The following is a 20032-nucleotide window of genomic DNA, read 5'->3' as shown; positions in this document are numbered from 1 at the left end:
CGTTCATATTGATTATAAACGTTCCATATTAATTGATTTCGTCGCAAGGTTTTGACCTCTATATGAGAGTTTTTCAAAGACTGCATTTATTTTTAAAACAACCATAACCTTTATTTTATCTATAAAGGTTTAAAAAGCATTACGTAGATTATCAAATAATGATAATCTAAAATATACCGTTTACACACGACCATTACATAATGGTTTACAATAAGAATATATTACATCAAAAATAAGTTTTTTGAATGCAGTTTTTATATAATATCATACAAGCATGGACTCCAAATCTTGTCCTTATTTTAGTATGCAACAGCGGAAGCTCTTAATAATCACCTGAGAATAAACATGCTTAAAACGTCAACAAAAAATGTTGGTGAGTTATAGGTTTAACCTATATATTATCAAATCATAATAATAAACCACAAGATTTCATATTTCAATATACATCCCATACATAGAGATAAAAATCATTCATATGGTGAACACCTGGTAACTGACATTAACAAGATGCATATAAGAATATCCCCTATCATTTCGAGAAATCCTTCGGACATGATAAAAATGAATTCGAAGTACTAAAGCATCCGGTACTTTGGATGGGGTTCGTTAGACCCAATAGATCTATCTTTAGGATTCGCATCAATTAGTAGATCGGTTTACTAATTCTTAGGTTACCAAGTAAAAGGGCATATTCGGCTTCGATCGTTCAACCATAGAAAGTAGTTTCATGTACTTGTGTCTATTTTATAAAACATTTATAAAGCTGCATGTATTCTCATTCCAAAAATATTAGATTTTAAAAGTGGGACTATAACTCACTTTCACAGATTTTTACTTCGTCGGGAAGTAAGACTTGGCCACTGGTCGATTCACGAACCTATAACAAATATGTACATATATATCAAAGTATGTTCAAAATATATTTACAACATTTTTAATACGTTTTAATGTTTTAAGTTTATTAAGTCAGCTGTCCTCGTTAGTAACCTACAACTAGTTGTCCATAATTAGATGTACAGAAATAAATCGATATATATTATCTTGAATCAATCCACGACCCAGTGTATACACGTCTCAGGCTAGATCACAACTCAAAGTATATATATTTTTGGAATCAACCTCAACCCTGTATAGCTAACTCCAACATTACTGCATATAGAGTGTCTATGGTTGTTCCAAATAATATATATAGATGGGTCGATATGATATGTCAAAACATTTACATACGTGTCTATGGTATCCCAAGATTACATAATATATTAGAATACATGTATAATACAATATAAGTTAGCTAGGATATGATTAATATAAATTTGTTACCAATTTTCACGTAGCTACAACAAGCAAAAATATCCAATCTTGTTTTACCCATAACTTCTTCGTTTTAAATCTGTTTTGAGTGTTTCAAGTTGCTATGGTTTCATATTGAACTTAAGTTTATGAATCTAAACAGAAAAAGTATAAGTTTATAGTCAGAAATGCAAGTTACAAGTCATTTTTATAAAGGTAGTCATTTCAGTCGAAAGAACGACGTCTAGATGACCATTTTGGAAAACATACTTCCACTGTGAGTTTAACCATGATTTTTGGATATAGTTTCATGTTCATAAGAAAAATCATTTTCCCAGAAGAACAACTTTTAAATCAAAGTTTATCATAGTTTTTAATTAACTAACCCAAAACAGCCCGCGGTGATACTACGACGGCGTATATCGGGTTTTACAGTGTTTTCGTGTTTTCCGGTTTTAAATTATTAAGTTAGTATATCATATAGATATAGAACATGTGTTTAGTTGATTTTAAAAGTCAAGTTAGAAGGATTAACTTTTGTTTGCGAACAAGTTTAGAATTAACTAAACTATGTTCTAGTGATTTCAAGTTTAAACCTTCGAATAAGGTAGTTTTATATATATGAATCGAATGATGTTATGAACATCATTAATACCTCAAGTTTTGTAGATAAACCTACTGGAAATTAGAAAAATAGATCTAGCTTCAAAGGATCCTTGGATGGCTTGAAAGTTCTTGAAGCAGAATCATGACACGAAAACAAGTTCAAGTAAGATTTCCACTCGAAATAAGATTGTTATAGTTATAGAAATTGAAACAAATTTTGAATATGAGTATTAACTTGTATTAGAAAGATATCTTACTGTAAATAAGAAAGATTTCTTGAGGTTGAATGATCACTTTACAAGATTGGAAGTAAGCTAGAAAACTTGGAAGTATTGTTGATTTTATGAAACTAGAACTTATAGAATTTATGAAGAACACTTAGAACCTGAAAATAGAACTTGAGAGAGATCAATTAGATGAATGAAATTGAAGAATGAAAGTGTTTGTAGGTTTTTTTGGTCGTTGGTAAATGGATTAGATATAAAGGATGTGTAATTTTGTTTACATGTAAATAAGTCATGAATGATTACTAATATTTTTGTAATTTTATGAGATATTTCATGCTAGTTACCAAATGATGGTTCCCACATGTGTTAGGTGACTCACATGGGCTGCTAAGAGCTGATCATTGGAGTGTATATACCAATAGTACATACATCTAAAAGCTGTGTATTGTACGAGTACGAATACGGGTGCATACGAGTAGAATTATTGATGAAACTGAACGAGGATGTAATTGTAAGCATTTTTGTTAAGTAGAAGTATTTTGATAAGTGTCTTTAAGTCTTTCAAAAGTGTATGAATACATATTAAAACACTACATATATATACATTTTAACTGAGTCGTTAAGTCATCGTTAGTCGTTACATGTAAATGTTGATTTGAAACCTTTAAGTTAACGATAATGTTAAATGTTGTTAACCCAATGTTTATTATATCTAATGAGATGTTAAATTATTACATTATCATGATATTATGATATATTAATATATCTTAGTATGATATATATACAGTTAAATGTTGTTACAACGATAATCGTTACATATATGTCTCGTTTCGAAATCATTAAGTTAGTAGTCTTGTTTTTACATATGTAGTTCATTGTTAATACACTTAATGACATGTTTACTTATCATTTATCATGATTAAACATAGTGTATCAATATCTTAGTATGATTCATATGTATTTAGTAAGACGTTGTTATAAAGATAATCGTTATATATACCGTTTTGAGTTTCTTAATTCAATAAACTCAATTTTATGTATATAACTCATTGTTAAAATACCTAATGATATACTTACTTATCATAATATCATGTTAATTATATATATAATCATATATATGTCATCATATTGTTTTTACAAGTTTTAACGTTCGTGAATCATCGGTCAACTTGGGTAGTCAATTGTCTATATGAAACCTATTTCAATTAATCAAGTCTTAACAAGTTTGATTGCTTAACATGTTGGAAACACTTAATCATGTAAATATCAATTTCATTTAATATATATAAACATGGAAAAGTTCGGGTCACTACATAATGTAGGCATAATTTGCTCCGGCATTATTTGTTCTTTTAGCCATTGATCCGTAGATTTCGCACTTCGTCGCACTATGGCCCTTTTTGTTACACTTAGTACATGATGCCGTATAGTACCCATTCGGATGGTATCCTTCACACCTCTAGCACAGTTTCTGCCCCTTGTTATTATTGCTGGGATTGTTGTTGTTGTGGTTGTTATTGTAGTTGGAACGGTTGTTGTAGTTGTTGTTGTTGAGATGGTTGTTGTTGCGTTTGTTTTTGCGAAAAATGGTGCGATTGTAGTTGTGATTGTTGGGTTGACTGTTGAAGTGATAGTTACTGTTGTTGTGTTGGTGACCCTTGTCACTGTTTTCTTCCCACTTCCTCTTGACTTGTTTCATTTTGGCCTCATCGACCGCCTGCTCTTTAATCCTCCCCTCGATCTGATTTATAAGTTTGTGAGCCATTCGAATTTCCTTTTGCATTGAGGTAGGCGCGCTCGTACTCACATCCTCCTGAATTCTCTCCGGTAACTCTTTTACAAACGCATCGATCTGCTCTTCTTCATCTTCGAACACTCTTGGACACAATAAACACAACTCTGTGAATCGTTGTTCGTATGTGGTAATATTGAATCCTTGCGCTCGTAATTCTCTAAGCTCTGTCTTGAGCTTATTGACTTCGTTTCTGGGATGGTACTGCTCGTTCATCAATTGTTTGAATGCTAACCACGGTAGTGCGTAAGTAGCATCTTGTCCCACATGTTCAAGATAGGTGTTCCACCAAGTTAACGCAGTACCTGTGAAGGTATGCGTGGCGTACTTAACCCTGTCTTCTTCGGCACATTTACTTATAGCAAACACAGATTCGAACTTCTCGGTCCATCGTTTCAATCCGACTGGTCCTTCAGTTCCATCAAATTCCAGAGGTTTACAGGCAGTGAAAGCCTTGTAGGAGCATCCTACAAGGTTTCCTGTGGAGTTAACTCCACTGCTAGACCCAGAGTTATTATTGTTGTTTTGCATCGCAGCCTAAACTGCGGCTATGTTTGCAGCAAGGAATGCACGGAAATCTTCCTCGCTCATATTCAAGTTCTGCCTAGTATTCGGTGCCATTTTCTTCAAAAATAGCCAAAAGAATTGAGTTAATCATATAGAATTTCGAGAGTAGCCAATAGTATTTCGTAGCATAATATGAACTTATTTATAAAAGCTTTTTTTTCATATTAGCATTTTATAAGTTTTAATTCGGGTAGTACCTACCCGTTAAGTTCATACTTAGTAGCTAATATACAATTCAACTACTACAATTCTATATGAAAAACTGATTACAATAATATTACGTTCAAACTTTTATACAATATTTTACAAACGTACAATATCGCTATTTTACATATAGCATGAAATATAGCACATAATAACTTTGATACAAAGCAGCTGTGATGACAATTCTAGTTTAACGCAAGTCGATCAGCAAAGGCAATAAAGACACGTAATTCATAGGTCCAGAAGCAAGTCATGCATTCGGGTTTTACTAATACTATTTCCCATCCTTGGTCTTGTGGAAAATAACCGTTATGGCCGTTGACTAGGCAGCATGTTGTAACGTTATCAAAAGGATGGAGGTTACGTAATGCCCAACAGCTTCATAACAATCTAAAAACCTTATCTCTCACCCCAACTACTGAATCCGTCACTTGTGGGAATGTTTTATTTAGAAGTTGCAATCCAATGTTCTTTTTCTCAATTTGGTGAGAAGCGAACATCACTAACCAGTAAACATAACATGCTTCTTTAAGTTGCATGTTTGAAGCTTTTTCTAAAGAACGAAGTCATATGTTGGGATATGTGGAGTCAAAATAGGCTCTCAACCCATAGCGGAAAATTGCAGTAGGGTTTCCCGCACTCAAAGCCTTAAAGAAAACACGTCGTAACTTAAGGTTTCCCCAATGTGAGATACACCATATATCGAAGGAAAGCCTTTTATAAACTAAGGCATGCCTGGAACGTCTTTCAAATGTTCTACAAACTAATCTCGCCGTAAATAATTGAGCCGATGACTCTTGACCAACTCTAGACAAGATTTCATCAATCATATCCCCTGGTAGGTCTTCTAAAATATTCGATCGTCTATAATTAACATCCATTTCGTATTTTTATACTGCAAAATAGACGAGGATTAGATTCATAAAAGATAATTAACAAATAATACAAGCAATTTTTACATATAACATAAAAGTACAAGCACACTATATTACATATATTGCATCACATGATTACAACTCTTTATTCCGACTCACTTGTTTCTTCCTCCTCGGACTTGGTTCGTTTCGCTAATTTCCTAGGGATACCTGGTGCTCCTCTAATACGAGCCGTCATTTTCACAAATGGTTTAGAAAAACCTGGTGGCTTAGATGTTCCCGGGTTATAGTTAAAATTTAAGAAATACGGGTGTTTACGATATATCCCATCGGGATATTTCATGTTAACATAAAGTTCATCGGTTTTGGACTCGGGTTTTTCTATTTTGATAGCTTTTCCCTTATTATTTTCTTTTGCCTTGTTAAATTGAGCCGGGGTAATTTCTATAACATCATCGGTATCCTCGTCGGGATCCGATTCATCGAAAAATTGATAATCTTCCCAATATTTTTCCTCCTCGGCGGAGACACCGTAAACCATTTTTAACTTTGGTCCATTAATTGATGATTTTCTTTTATTTAACTGTTTTTCTGTGGTTCCTAATATTTCTCCCTCCGGAACCTCTTCTTCTTCCGGTTCCTCTTCTTCCGGTTCCTTTTCTTCCGGAACTTGTGAATCTTCCCAAAATACATTCGACTCTTCATTATTATTGGGTGAGTCGATGGGATTTGTACTACAGGTAGACATCTATCACACAATAGCAAACACGTTAAGAGATTAATATATCACATAACAATATAAAGTTTCCAACAAACGTGTTAAGCAATCGTTTTTAAAGAAAAACACGGTCGAAGTCCAGACTCACTAATGCATCCTAACAAACTCGGTTAGACACACTAATGCAAATTTTTGGTTCTCTAAGACCAACGTTCGGATACAAACTGAAATGTCCCGTTCATATCAATTATAAACGTTTCATATTAAATGGTTTCGTTGCGAGGTTTTGACCTCTATATGAGACATTTTTCAAAGACTGCATTCGTTTTTAAAACAAACCATAACCTTTATTTTATCGATAAAGGTTTATTAGTTATAACAAAGATTAGCAAGTGATGATAATCTAAAATACACTTTTTCACACGTCCGTTACATAATGGATTATAATAATATTATAAAACAATTTATTTTTCGAATGCAGTTTTTAAACAATATTATACAAGCATGTTGACTCCAAATCTTGTCTTTAACTAGCATGCACCAGCGGAAGCTCTTAATAATCACCTGAGAATAAACATGTTTAAAATATCAACAAAAATGTTGGTGAGTTATATATATATATATATATATATATATATATATATATATATATATATATATATATATATATATATATATATATCAAATTGCAATAATAGACCACAAGATTTTCATATTTATAAGCAGAACCTCTCGTCTGCATAAAGATAAAATCATTCATATGAATTGAACACCTGGTAACCGACATTAACTTTAATGCATAGAATATCCCCAAACAGAACCTCTCGTCTGTATAATAATAATCTCGAAGTACTAAAGCCATCCATAACCTGAATGAGGGTTGTTAGGCCCAATAGATCTATCTTTAGGATTCACGTCAATTAGGAACAGAATCTCTCGTCTGCCTAATTCTTAGGTTACCGAGCTAAAAGGGGTGATATTCGGTTTAATAATCCAACCATAGAATGTAGTTTCGAGTACTTGTATCTATTTTGTAACACATTTAAAAAGTTGCATGTATTCTCATCCCAAAAATATTAGATAGTAAAAATGGGACTATAACTCACTTTCACAGATTTTCAATTCGTCGAGATTTAAACTTGGCCACGGGTTGATTCACGAACCTATAACAAATATATATATATATATATATATATATATATATATATATATATATATATATATATATATATATATATATATATAGGGGGCAGGATCAATGGGGAAGTAACCAATCGGGGGGAAGCGGGAGGAAGCAAATTTTTTTTTCGCTTTTTTTAATTTTTTTTCGTGCATAAAGATCACACGAAAATATGAACATTTAGAAGAGACATTTCGTGATGAATGTAATTATTTAGGCGAGAAAACGATCGACAAAAATAACATTCAAGATAATATTGTTCCTGAAGAATATGAACGTTTTTTTTTCATGTTTTGTGAGGTAAAATTTAGCCCGATTTAGAGTTTAGGGTTTAGGGTTTAGGGTTTGGTGTTTTGGGTTTATAGAATAAACCCAAAACACCAAACCCTAAACCCTAAACCCTAAACCCTAAACTCTAAACCATTCGTGTTAAAAACTCAATCTATATCCTAAATCTAAACCCTAAATCTAAACCCTAAACCCTAAATTTCTATACCCTAATATCTAAACCCTATAAACCCTAATATCTAAACCCTAATATCTAAACTCCAATAGCTAAAACCTCTAAATACGCTCGAAAAACACGATAATTGTTATATATTACTTCTTCGAGAGTTTTTCGGCCAAAATAAAAACATTTATCACAAAGTGTCTCTACTAAATGTTCATATTTTCATCTCATCTATAATGTTCGTGAACAAAGTTTTTTCAAAAAACAAAAAAAAAAAATTTGCTTCCCCCCGCTTCCCCCGATTGGTTACTTCCCTCTTGATCCTACCCCTATATATATATATATATATATATATATATATATATATATATATATATATATATATATATATATATATATATATTCACAATATTTTTATTACGTGTTGACGTTTTAAGTTGTTAAATTAGCAGTCCAACGTTAGTAGTCCTCAATTAGTAGTTCACAGTTAATAGTACAGAAATAAATCGATATATATTATCTCGAATCAATCCACGACCCAGTGTATACAAGTCTCAGACTCGATCACAACTCAAGGTATATATATTATTTTGGAATCAACCTCAACCCTGTATAGCTAACTCGAACATTACCGCATATAGAGTGTCTATGGTTGTTCCAAATAATTTATATAGATGACGTCGACATGATATGTCTAAACATTGTATACGTGTCTATGGTCTATAAAGATTACATAATATATGTTAGAATACATGTATAATACAATATAAGTTAGTTAAGTTATGGTTAGTATAGGTTTGTTACAAAGTTTCACGTGGCTAAAATAAGCAAAAATATCCAATTTTGTTTTACCCATAACTTCTTCGTTTTAAATCCGTTTTGAGTGAATCAAGTTGCTATGGTTTCATAATGAACTAAAATTTATGAAAATAAACAGAAAAAGTATAAGTTTATAGTCGGAAATACAGGTTACATGTCGTTTATGTAAGAGGTAGTCATTTTCGTCGAAAGAACGACATCTTGATGACCATTTTGAAAAACATACTTCCACTTTGAGTTTAACCATGATTTTTGGATATAGTTTCATGTTCATAAGAAAATCATTTTCCCAGAAGAACAACTTTTAAATCAAAGTTTATCATAGTTTTTAATTATCTAACCCAAAACAGCCCCCGGTTTCACTACGACGGCGTATGTCCGTTTTTACGGTGTTCTTCGTGTTTCCAAGTTTTAAATCATTAAGTTAGCATATCATATAGATATAGAACATGTATTTAGTTGATTTTAAAAGTTAAGTTAGAAGGATTAACTTGGTTTGCGAACAAGTTTAGAATTAACTAAACTATGTTCTAGTGATTTCAAGTTTAAATCTTCGAATAAGATAGTTATATATATATATATATATATGAATCAAATAATGTTATGAACATCATCACTACCTCAAGTATAGTAGGTAAACCTACTGGAAATAATGAGAAATTAACTTGAGCTTCAAAGGATCTTTGATGGCTTGGAAGTTCTTGAAGTAGAATCATGACACGAAAACAAGTTCAAGTAAGATTACTACTTGAATTAAGATTGTTATAGTTATAGAAATTTAATCAAAGTTTGAATATGAGTATTACCTTGAATTAAAAAGGAAAAAAATTACTGAGATAATTTGAATGTTCCTGATCTTTCAAGTGTTCTTGGAGTAGGTAATTAGAGAGGATTTGTATGTGAAATTATAGAATGGAAATGATGTAGAAAATGATGGCGGTGGTGGCGTGATTTTATCATGAAAACAAAGGCTCATCATTTTGTTATTTTGTGTAATAATTCATATTTGAAGATAAGTAATGGTTCCCACATGTTGGTTAATCATTTAAGGCTGCTAAGAGCTGATCATTGAAGTGTATATACCAATAGTATATACATATAGGAGCTGAGTATTGTACGAGTACGAATTGAATACGAGTAAATAGTGTTTACTGTAGCAAATAGTTTTTTGCTGTAGCAAATAGTATTTTACTGTAGCAAAGCGACAATTTAATGTAGTAAATAGTGTTTTACTGTAGCAAATAGTGTTTTACTGTAGCAAATAGTGTTTTACTTGTACATCTTTGATTTAATTGTATTTCTTCTTATATAGATATATAAAATAAAAACTTACATCATAAAAAAATAAAAATAAAAAGATTATATAATTATCACAAGTTATGACGTTCGTGAATCATCAGGAAAACTGGGTGGTCAATTGTCTACATAAACTCATTTCAATTAATCAAGTCTTAACAAGTTTGATTGCTTAACATGTTGAAAACATTTATTCATGTAAATATTAATCTCATATAATATATAATCATGAAAAAGTTCGGGTCACTACAAAAAACTTACCCATGTGAACAAACCATCACCTACATGTAGTACTACTGCTCATAACCCAATTTCTATTCCTACCGAGCTACAACAAAAACCAACCTCATGTGTTAACAAAGAATGTAACAAGGAGTGTGAGGCCATTCGTAAAAGGGGAGCCACTATTAAAATTGTCAATGAAAACGCAGGCAACATTGTCAAAGAGAACCCGGTGAAGTCAAGCAAAGTTTCATTAGAGGCAATTAAATCCCCTTTGTTTGATACTATAAGTGAAATAAATGTCAAAAAGAAAACTGTATTTGTAGCAAGTTAGCCTAATTCAATGGGTGATGCAACTGCTACGAAACAGAATGAGATCAATGGTCCTTTTAAACAAGAAATTTTAAAGTTTAGTAGTGTTATGGATAAATTGGCAGCGGAAGAGTTGCCAAAAAAAAACTATCAAAAGAATGAGGCTCGCTTCATGGAATACCCGTAGCCTAGGAAACATAAATAAGGGTCGAATGGCGGGTGATTTGGTCAACCATTTTCAAATTCATATTTTAGCAATACAAGAAACGATGGTCAAAAAAGTTACACAACCCATTTTGAATTCCATTTGGAAAAATCATTTGTTCCAACATGTGCAAGTTAGTTCTTATGGGAGGTCCGGGGGAATATTATCCATGTTGCGGGATTATTGTCTCCTTCTATAGAATCATTGGTCCAATTGTTGGGAAAGCGTTAGTTTGTACTTCTTTTGGCCGTTCCTTTTTCGGAAAATTAGTCAACAATGTCTCCTCATTATCCTTTTCCAAGATGTCGTCGGTTTGGAAGAATATTCTTAGTCTCTATTCGGACGACATTCTCTCTAATGTAGTCGGACCTAATTGTTGGAAATGGAAGCTTCACAATGGTTCTTAAATTTCGTTTTGAAACGACTATTGGATTGGTAATTTTTCTTGATCAATATCCTACCTTGTTTAATTTATGTTCCATTCCTTCGACTAATGTGAAAGAATTTAGGTGGCTTTTATCGCCTATTGTTACTCAAATGGTTGGCAATTGCATTTAAATGGGCTAATAAATTTTCAAGATCATATTCACGTGTCTGAGTTACAAATGTCTTTATCCAATTTTCGTACGTTGAATGGTGATGATGAAATACTATGGTCACCATCGACGACGGGCATTTTTAATGTGGTCGAGGCTATGAGATTGTTAGTGATCACGGATAACTCTTTAATTCCATATTGGAAGAATATTGTGTGAAACAATCGTGTGCCCTCCAAGATCTCAATTTTTCATTAGTTAGCTTGTAATCGGAGTGTTCCGGTTAAGGATACTCTTATTCGAAGACACATACTTCCGGATTCTCATTCATCTTCATGTATTTGGTGCGACTCCGAGATCGAAACCGTTGAACACCTCCTTATTCATTGTCCTTGGTCCTTCAATATTTGGTCCGCCTTATTGGGGGAATACTAGATGGGTCATTCTAAGGTCCATTTTAGATTTTTCGGCCGATTGGTTTTTTGGTGTGGGTATTGACGATAAGAAATTTTGGAGATTGATTGGTCCGACTGGGCCATATGGATAGCAAGAAACGACTTCATCTTCAACGGTAACTACACTTGTTGGGCTTCAATTGTTCGGCAAATCAAGCTCAAAGTCTTCTTATGAGCTTCGCATTTTAAGTTATGTTATAGTTATCAATATTACGTTTGAGATATCAATCCCGGTTTATTATGTCATTCGGCTTAAAGTGTGTTGTATGTACAAGCCGTATGTCCCCTTTTTTTTTTTTTTGTGTTATCAACTACAGGTGTTTATTAATATATTGGTTCCATCTTTGCTGGAAAAAAAAACGTTAAAAAACTTGCTAAAAGTGAAGCTTAATAGATTCTAATTATTTATGAATTAATTAATAATTAATAATTAATTCTGAAATTGCAACTCACGTAACAAAAATCACTCGCCTAGTATCCTCATTCAATGTCATCACATCAACGATTCGCGTAACTCCGTTTACGACTTCGGGTTCGGGTCATGGATACTCTTCTTCAGCTGTAGCGTCTCTTGAATCGAATCCGGATTCATCTGGATTAGTAGGTTTAAAACATTATGAAAATTACAGGAAAACGTTGTACGGTGGAATCACACATAAAGCACTATTGGTTGATGCTGTTGGAACCCTAGTTGTTCCTTCTCAACCAATGGCTCAGGTTAGGCTACCTTTTATCATATAAAATCACATATTGTTACATATATATTATTATTAGTAAAATTTGCTGAATGTATGTATGCATTTTGTTGTTAAATTTTGGTATTTGTAGATTTATAAGGAAATTGGGGAGAAATATGGAGTGAAAATTAGTGAAGATGAGTTCTGAAGAGATATAGGAGAGCTTATGAACAACCATGGGGAAGATCTAGACTCAGGTAAATTATTGGTATTTGTTTTATACTTTTATCTTACTGTTTAGTTTAATTTTGTTTTATCTTATTTGGTGTGTTAATGTATACATGTAAGTGTGATTGGATCAGTTATCAATTTACTAAATTTGTATTTACATGTTATGAGTTTATAGTTTAATGTTTAGTTAAAGGTTGGTTGTGTTGTGTATTGATATAATTAGAGCACTGGTAGTGGGCTCTGTGTTGGTTGATCATGTTGGTAGAATGATAGCAGGGTTATGGGTTCTGTTATGGTGGTCTGGTGGTGTCATTTTAGTGGAACCCTTTCCACCCATTGTATAACTTTTTTTTAACACACCATATTAAAACATTAACAAAATTACATTTCATTATAAAAAAAAAAAAATATTATCTAACATAAAAAAGTATGATTTTTATAGAAAAAGAGAAAGAAATGTGTTGAATTGATATGTAAAATGTTTGGTATGTATGTGTAAAAAATGAGGGGTAAAAAGTGAAAAATTTATAGTTTGATCCTAACCCCAAATTAGTCCTTGACCCAACCCCATTGAACCCCGTTGATGTGGCGAGCCAACCCCAGAGGGCTGTCAATGCTCTCATGCGTTTCATTCAGTCATGACTGCAAGAGCTCTTATGGTAAAAGTACTGTGAAATAGGATAAGGGAGTAATAAGTCGTAGTCATGGTGATGTAAACAGTTTTGTATAAATGTAACTATCTATCTAACTAACTAACTAACTAACTAACTAACTAACTAACTAACTAACTAACTAACTAACTGTTCAATCTGTTTGTAAGCATTTATTGCACGACATGTCATATTACAGACTTATTTAAATGATCTATTAGGACATACAATGAATCTTTTATGTAGAACATTACTAATCTTGGTTAGATTTGTTAAAAATCAAGATTGGCCTTAAAATACTGAAGTAATCTATCTAAGATGTGCATGAATGACTAAAATCTTTGATTTTAACCCGATTTACATTAAATTTAATTTAATTAGTGTATTTTGGGGGGTAAAAGAAGCTTCGATCACAGTTTATCAAAAATATGCAGATATGTAGATGACTGAAGACCTTTCTGGCAACGTATTGTTAGTTCATCAACAGGCTGTTCTGACTCTCAATACTTTGAGGAGCTTTATAATTACCACACCACTGAGAAGGTTTGTTTCCATTTACTAATTACTACACCACTTAGTCATTTTAATCTATACATCTTATACTGACGATTTGTTTGTATCAAAAGACGTGGCATCTATGTGATCCAAATGCCGAGAAGGTGCTCAATGCTCTGAAAAAAGCAGGTGTATACCTGGCAATTGTCTCAAATTTTGACACACGATTAAGACCTCTGTTGCGTGCTTTAAACCGTGATCATTGGTTTGATGCTTTGGCTGCTTCATCTGAAGTAAGTGATTTGTTTACTTGATGTTTGTTGATCCTATACGAATATTTACAATGGTTCTTGTTCTTTAGGTTGCAGCAGAGAAACCGAATCTTATGATATTTCTAAAAGCGTGTGAGTTATTAGGTGTAGAACCTGGGGGTGCAGTCCATGTAGGTGATGACCGTAGAAATGATATATGGGGTGCTAGAGATGCTGGCTGTGATGCTTGGCTCTGGGGCAGTGATGTTCATTCCTTCAAAGAGGTATGTCTTATGTACATATCTTAGTAGTGGCAACATGGGCGGGTCGGGCGGATTGCATATTTTGAAAATGGGTTTGGGTCAAGATGGGTAGCTTTTACACCAGGTCAACAGGTTGAGTAATTGGCCATTCCTTTTGAACTATTAAGCATACCAAGTCGACCCATTTATGAGTAAACAGGTAAAAAGTGTCATGTTTAAGTTAGTTGTTTGTTGACATCTTTAAAAAAATTATTGCTAATGAGACGGTTTAAATGTAAAAAATGCAGATTGCTGAAAGGTTAGGAGTTAAGATCTGAATTAAATTAAACCCAACCCCTTTAATTTGACGAAATAATGGAATAACATTTTGTATGCACAGTAGGTATTTTGGTTATCGAAATACAATGGCATGCCATATTGTTTCATGGTTGTGGGATACTATATACAATGGTATTCCATAATCATTTATAATATGGTTAGTACTATACTACTATTGTATATGATACTTTTCATATATATTATTATTGTTTTGTAAATATTTGTACTTTCTGTTATATATGCATATGAGGGGACTACAACATTGTTATATATGCTAAACGGTTTCATGATTTCATACTTTTCATATGTATTGTTATTGTGTATGTAACATTGAGCATCTTGCTACTTTTAAAACAACTTTGTATGACTTTTTCACATAGTTCAATAGTTATGTTTGATGTGATTTTATTTCTAAGATTCAATACATCCATTAAAGACCAAGAACATAATCAATAATGTGAATATATTGTACTCTTGTTACATTCACAATGATCACATAGGTACATTAGCTGGTTTTTAAATAGAAAACATGTTCTAAAAACAAGATTAAGTTATTCATTTTCTAACTCATTATTTCTACAACAATAGTTTTAGGTTGATGATCCGTATACAACCATTTTTTAACCATACACAATTAAATATGCAATATATTGTTGTATAGTGCAACATTGTCAAGCATGTTTGATTGGGTATAACTAAAAATTAGTTGTGCACGGATCATCATCCATAGTTTTACTTTGTACATAAATGTTTCTAAAAAGAAAAAATTGTGACTGTCCATACAATTGCACAACAAACAACTTCACTTACACCGAAACGCATTGTACATTACAAGTTTAGCTAACCATATCACACCCAAATATACAAAAATTCATTATACTTATCTTTTGAAAACGTGTATACTAGTTTTCCTTCTCCTCTATTCATCTTCTTTGAAAACTTTTAGTATGAAATCATGAAAACGTTTAGCATATTGTCGAGGATCAACAGCTGATATTGAAGTAGGGTCGTAATGCATTGACTTGTAAGCGTGCTCAATTTTCTTTGTAATGTCGTAATCTTGAAGTATATCTATGATCCCAAAATACATTACAACATCATGACATTCACCGGTTGGTTCTCCTAATAGTTCTGTCTCTACCGCCCTTTCCATCCTTTCTATTCGTGCTTGCATGTTAATTCCTAATCTTAAATCTGCAGCCCTGCAATATACGAACGTATAATTAATGTAATTTCAAGTTTTCTTAAAAGTTGTAGTTCATTTTTTTTGACATCATTATAGAAACAATGTTTTACCCAGCAGGATCTGAAGGAAGTTTGTCCATTTCAGGTTTTGAAGTTGACTCATCCACGCTGTCATCGTCTGTAAAATAAGTTGAAATTTCGTATGAACATTTATACTCTCAGCCCGTATAAATGTCTACAAATGTGAACTTTGTTTTCACGTTTACAAGTGTGAATAGCTTAACATATAATTACATTTCATTTAAGGATTTTTTCAACGACAACCCTAAAGTTGTCGTTAAAACCCTAAAGTTGTCGTTAATGTGTATTAAAAACTTGTAAAATTCAATAACCACCACTTCAAAGTCAAAGGTAACCGCTATGTACAAGTTAGTTATGCACCTTAACGACACCTTTAAGGGTTGTCTTTAGAAAAATCCTTCATATAATTAGTGACAACATGTGTATAATCTGTATATTTACTACTGTAAATTAGAATATAGTGATTACATACCAACAGGTGTTAAGTTTGATGGTTCTCTGAAATGAAGTCCAACCAAGAGGCTATAATCCATTATTCTCTCTTGCTCAAGAAAATCACAATCCTTATCGATTTGCCTGCATGTTTGGTCATAATTTCCATTGAATCCCGTTAATCGCATAACTTAAAATTTAATTAAACATACAGTAAGGTGTCAAGGTATCATATCTATACCGTCTGAATTCTTGGATCCATGTCTTTGGAAGTCGAAAAAAGAACTTAAGATCAAGATCTTTAAGTATAGTTGTTGCTTCAATTTCTGACTCAGGTTTATCCGTAAGGCGACCAAGTGAAGACCCTTTTAAGTCAAACCGTCTATGAATAGTGTAGTTTGTGCAGAACAGGTTTCCCATAATAATGAAACGTACCTAAATCGTCAATTTAGGTCAATCATGGTACAATTACAATTATTAGTGATTAATTAACATCATTAGTTTTGTAATCTTACCTTCCTTTGTGCAGCACCGACTAACCTCACGCAATGCAACCCGAAGAATTTAGTCAACAATGTGTTCTCATAGTGTCGAAAATGGTTAAAGTAGGAAGAAAGCATCCTTAGAATAACCTGATGATCAATATGTATTATTGCAGAAACTAAAATCTAAATTCAACGTTGTTTATGTAACTGTAGGACGAGAAACTCACTTTCACTTCGGTTTTTTTGATGGTTTTGATCATGTAACGATCGTCATAAGTTAAGTAAAAAAAGCTTCCACTTTTCCCTGGTGACGATAGTTCTCGAAGGGCATTATCTCCACATATAGATAGCATGTATTCGGCTGCATCTACCTTAAACAACATCCTTAATGTCCTATACGAGTTCATAACATCAATTAATATTTGTATTAGGTATGGTTTATGTAGATATTATAATAGAATAAATTAACTAAGAAAAGGGTGAATTTATACCTGAATACCAAAGGGCAGTAATCTTTCCATTTGAAGTCACAAGATTGGTGTGGAGGGGTGTATTTGGATCCATCTGGTGGAAATCTTGTCCATACTTTCTCCTTTGGATTGAAAGCTGATGGCTTTAAGTCTAAAGATGGAGCGGGCCCAGGTCGTCCTACTGAATGCCTATACGAAACAAAGATGGCCTTCTTTTGTAAGTACGAGAAATATACACCATAAATGTTAGACGAATAAGGTTTCTTTGTTCAAGCTACTCGGGGAATGTAATTATTTTTTTCTCAAACGTACGCGACCTAACCGGATTATCCCATGTTTCTGACCCTTTTCCCTGATCACCTCATATGTTGCTATTGAGTTTTGAACATGTGACCTCTTGTGAGGAAATTAGGGCCCTAACCACTAGGTTTTGATGGTTGAGAAATATGCACCATTATATATTTGAATTTTCCTAGTTTTCTCAAAGGGTATAACAAGTACGGAGTATGATTCTAGTAGCACATATATTAGGTGCAATCAAAGCTAAATTTAAAAGAAGAATCTACAGTTTTTTTATCCTGCAACTTTCATACATGTACACATCAATACCTCTTTAACAGATAGATGCAACTAACTTAAGTGCTCTGTTTGTTTTGCTAGTGTTGTTAACTTAGTTTATGTTCACCCCGATGGTTGTTAGGCTTAGTTCGGTTAATGTGTTTAATTTATTGTTATGCCGTTTTATTGCGGTTGTTTGTAGGGCTAGACTCCATTTCTCTAACTGTTGGTTAGTACTTGTTGATCTTTAAATCCGTTTCTATGTTATATTATGTTTTTTTTTTCGCCAAAAAAAAAAAAAAAAAACAAAAAAAAAACATGTGCCGCTAGCCTACCCAATTTCCAATATCTTTGAAAGTTTAGGTGTTTTTTATTTTCATAGGTGTCTTAAAAGGCTGAAAAACATTATGAAGCATAAAACTTGAAAGTATAGTATAACCTGATTCCTAGCTGCAAATTAAGCATAAGTTCATAGTTCTTATGCCCTTTGCAGATGGTCTCTCCTTGTTTCTTCACCACTTTAGGTATTACAAATGGATTTGCTTCATATGGCGAACTTCCAGGCGACGAAGATAATAATGAAGCATCATCTCTCGCTCTTAAAATTCTTTCGGTATCATCCAACATTTGCATTCTATGAAACTCCGCATCAACACTTGCATCCAATCTCCCATCAACCGACCTCCTTCTAGGTGGCCGAACGGACCCATCTCTATTATTCGCTTTTGAAGATCGCCAAACCGCTAGTTTCTTTTGGGACGGCATGATTGGAACCTTCTCAAGTGGACAAATTATACAATCTTGAAGATCAACTTCATAAACTTGATCTTGACACCAATCATCATGTTCGTCACCAACATTAGTAGACGGATTATACATACCACTTTGCTCATTAGGATCATTACTCCAATTACCTGTTGGAGATAATCAGTTAATAGGTGCAAACCAAAGTCCACATTGATAATAAAAAGAAAATATTGTCGCATATAACTTGGGAAGCTCCCTCTATCATCAATTAGTATTAGAGTACTAGGGAACTCAGTGGACTTATATGGTTGACATGTTGTTGGGCTAATACATTACCTTCATAAAAACTCCCGTCTGCCCACGTGAACGTTCCATGACCTTTCGGTATATTATCTTCCCAAAATCCCTCAAACGTGTTCCCATTACTCCAAATCAATTTCCCTTTTCCCGACATTGTTCCATTTCTCCATTCACCTTCGTAAAAATTCCCTTGGTTCCATTGATACTTACCGTTTCCTTCTTGTAACCCTCTACACCATTCACCATCATAAACATCACCATTTGTGTATTCCTTAACCCCATAACCATGTTTCAAGTTCATGACCCAAACTCCCTTATACGTGTCCCCATTTGGGCCGGTATAAATCCCTTCTCCGTCCATATAACCACTTTTGAACTCACCTTGATAATTGGCACCCGAAGGCCAACTAAAGGTGCCTTTGCCCATTGTCTTACCATGGTACCAATCTCCAACGTACATACACCCGTCGGTCCACCAATATTTCCCGAAACCATGAGGGAAATTTTCTGACCAATGGCCCGTGTAATAGTCACCATTTGAAAGGTAACGTTCGGCATGATAAACCTCACCCACAGCATGGACTTCATCTTCTTCATCATCTTCAACGTTAGTAACGTGTGCTGAACCGAATATATGGCTTGCTTGCCTTTTCGCGACAGCATGTGTCTTCTTGACTTTCGCCTCCCATGCCTTCATGACGCGCATATCAAAACACAATTAATATTATCGTTTCTTGGAGTTGATTGTTTCTTTAGACATTATATGATGATCATAAAGACAACAAGATGATTGACCACAAATTCTATAATCTTCTTCTCGTACGTGTTTCGTTCTTGTTTTCTGTCGTTCGTATGATCTATCTTTCCTGTGTTTTACCAACTAAATCAAAGGGCACCAAAATGTTAAGAAATTTTCTGTTTCTGTATTAAGTTTTTGTTTTAACTTAATGAACGAAGTTGAATTTCGGTATTATTATTAATTTAGTGAGAAAAAAAACAAAATTATAAAATGGAGATCATGAACAAGAAAATTTGGATGATGGAATTAGTTTGCATAATTAGTTTGAGACAAATACGTGACATGTGGAGGAATGGCCATAAAGTGTTGCACTTTTATATGCATAGATATCGTTC

The 20032-nt window shown here is 33.2% G+C and overlaps 1 protein-coding gene and 1 pseudogene across 2 annotated transcripts; one reads left to right on the top strand and one right to left on the bottom strand.

Moving 5' to 3' along the window:
• The first annotated feature begins 12190 nt into the window (after positions 1–12190).
• LOC139902146 (uncharacterized) lies at positions 12191–14967 on the top strand (annotated as a pseudogene).
• A 592-nt stretch (positions 14968–15559) lies between these two features.
• On the bottom strand, positions 15560–19595 carry LOC139898715 (phosphatidylinositol 4-phosphate 5-kinase 6-like). Of its 2 annotated transcripts, none has more exons than XM_071881480.1 (9): positions 18935–19595; positions 18291–18765; positions 17315–17482; positions 17051–17216; positions 16854–16970; positions 16580–16773; positions 16375–16482; positions 15937–15993; positions 15560–15842 (listed from the first exon to the last, which is right to left on the bottom strand). In XM_071881480.1, the coding sequence occupies exons 1-9, from the start codon at positions 19593–19595 to the stop codon at positions 15560–15562; spliced, it is 2229 nt and encodes a 742-aa protein (XP_071737581.1). The 2 variants fall into 2 exon arrangements, with proteins under 2 accessions (XP_071737581.1, XP_071737582.1); XM_071881481.1 differs by having other exon boundaries at positions 15560–15827; positions 15937–16003; positions 16379–16482.
• Positions 19596–20032: the final 437 nt, after the last annotated feature.

The sequence above is a fragment of the Rutidosis leptorrhynchoides genome, chromosome 3 (assembly GCF_046630445.1).
Source record: "Rutidosis leptorrhynchoides isolate AG116_Rl617_1_P2 chromosome 3, CSIRO_AGI_Rlap_v1, whole genome shotgun sequence".
NCBI lineage: Eukaryota > Viridiplantae > Streptophyta > Magnoliopsida > Asterales > Asteraceae > Rutidosis > Rutidosis leptorrhynchoides.
Note: the sequence above shows the minus strand (reverse complement) of the source record. Positions and strands in the feature narration are given on the sequence as shown.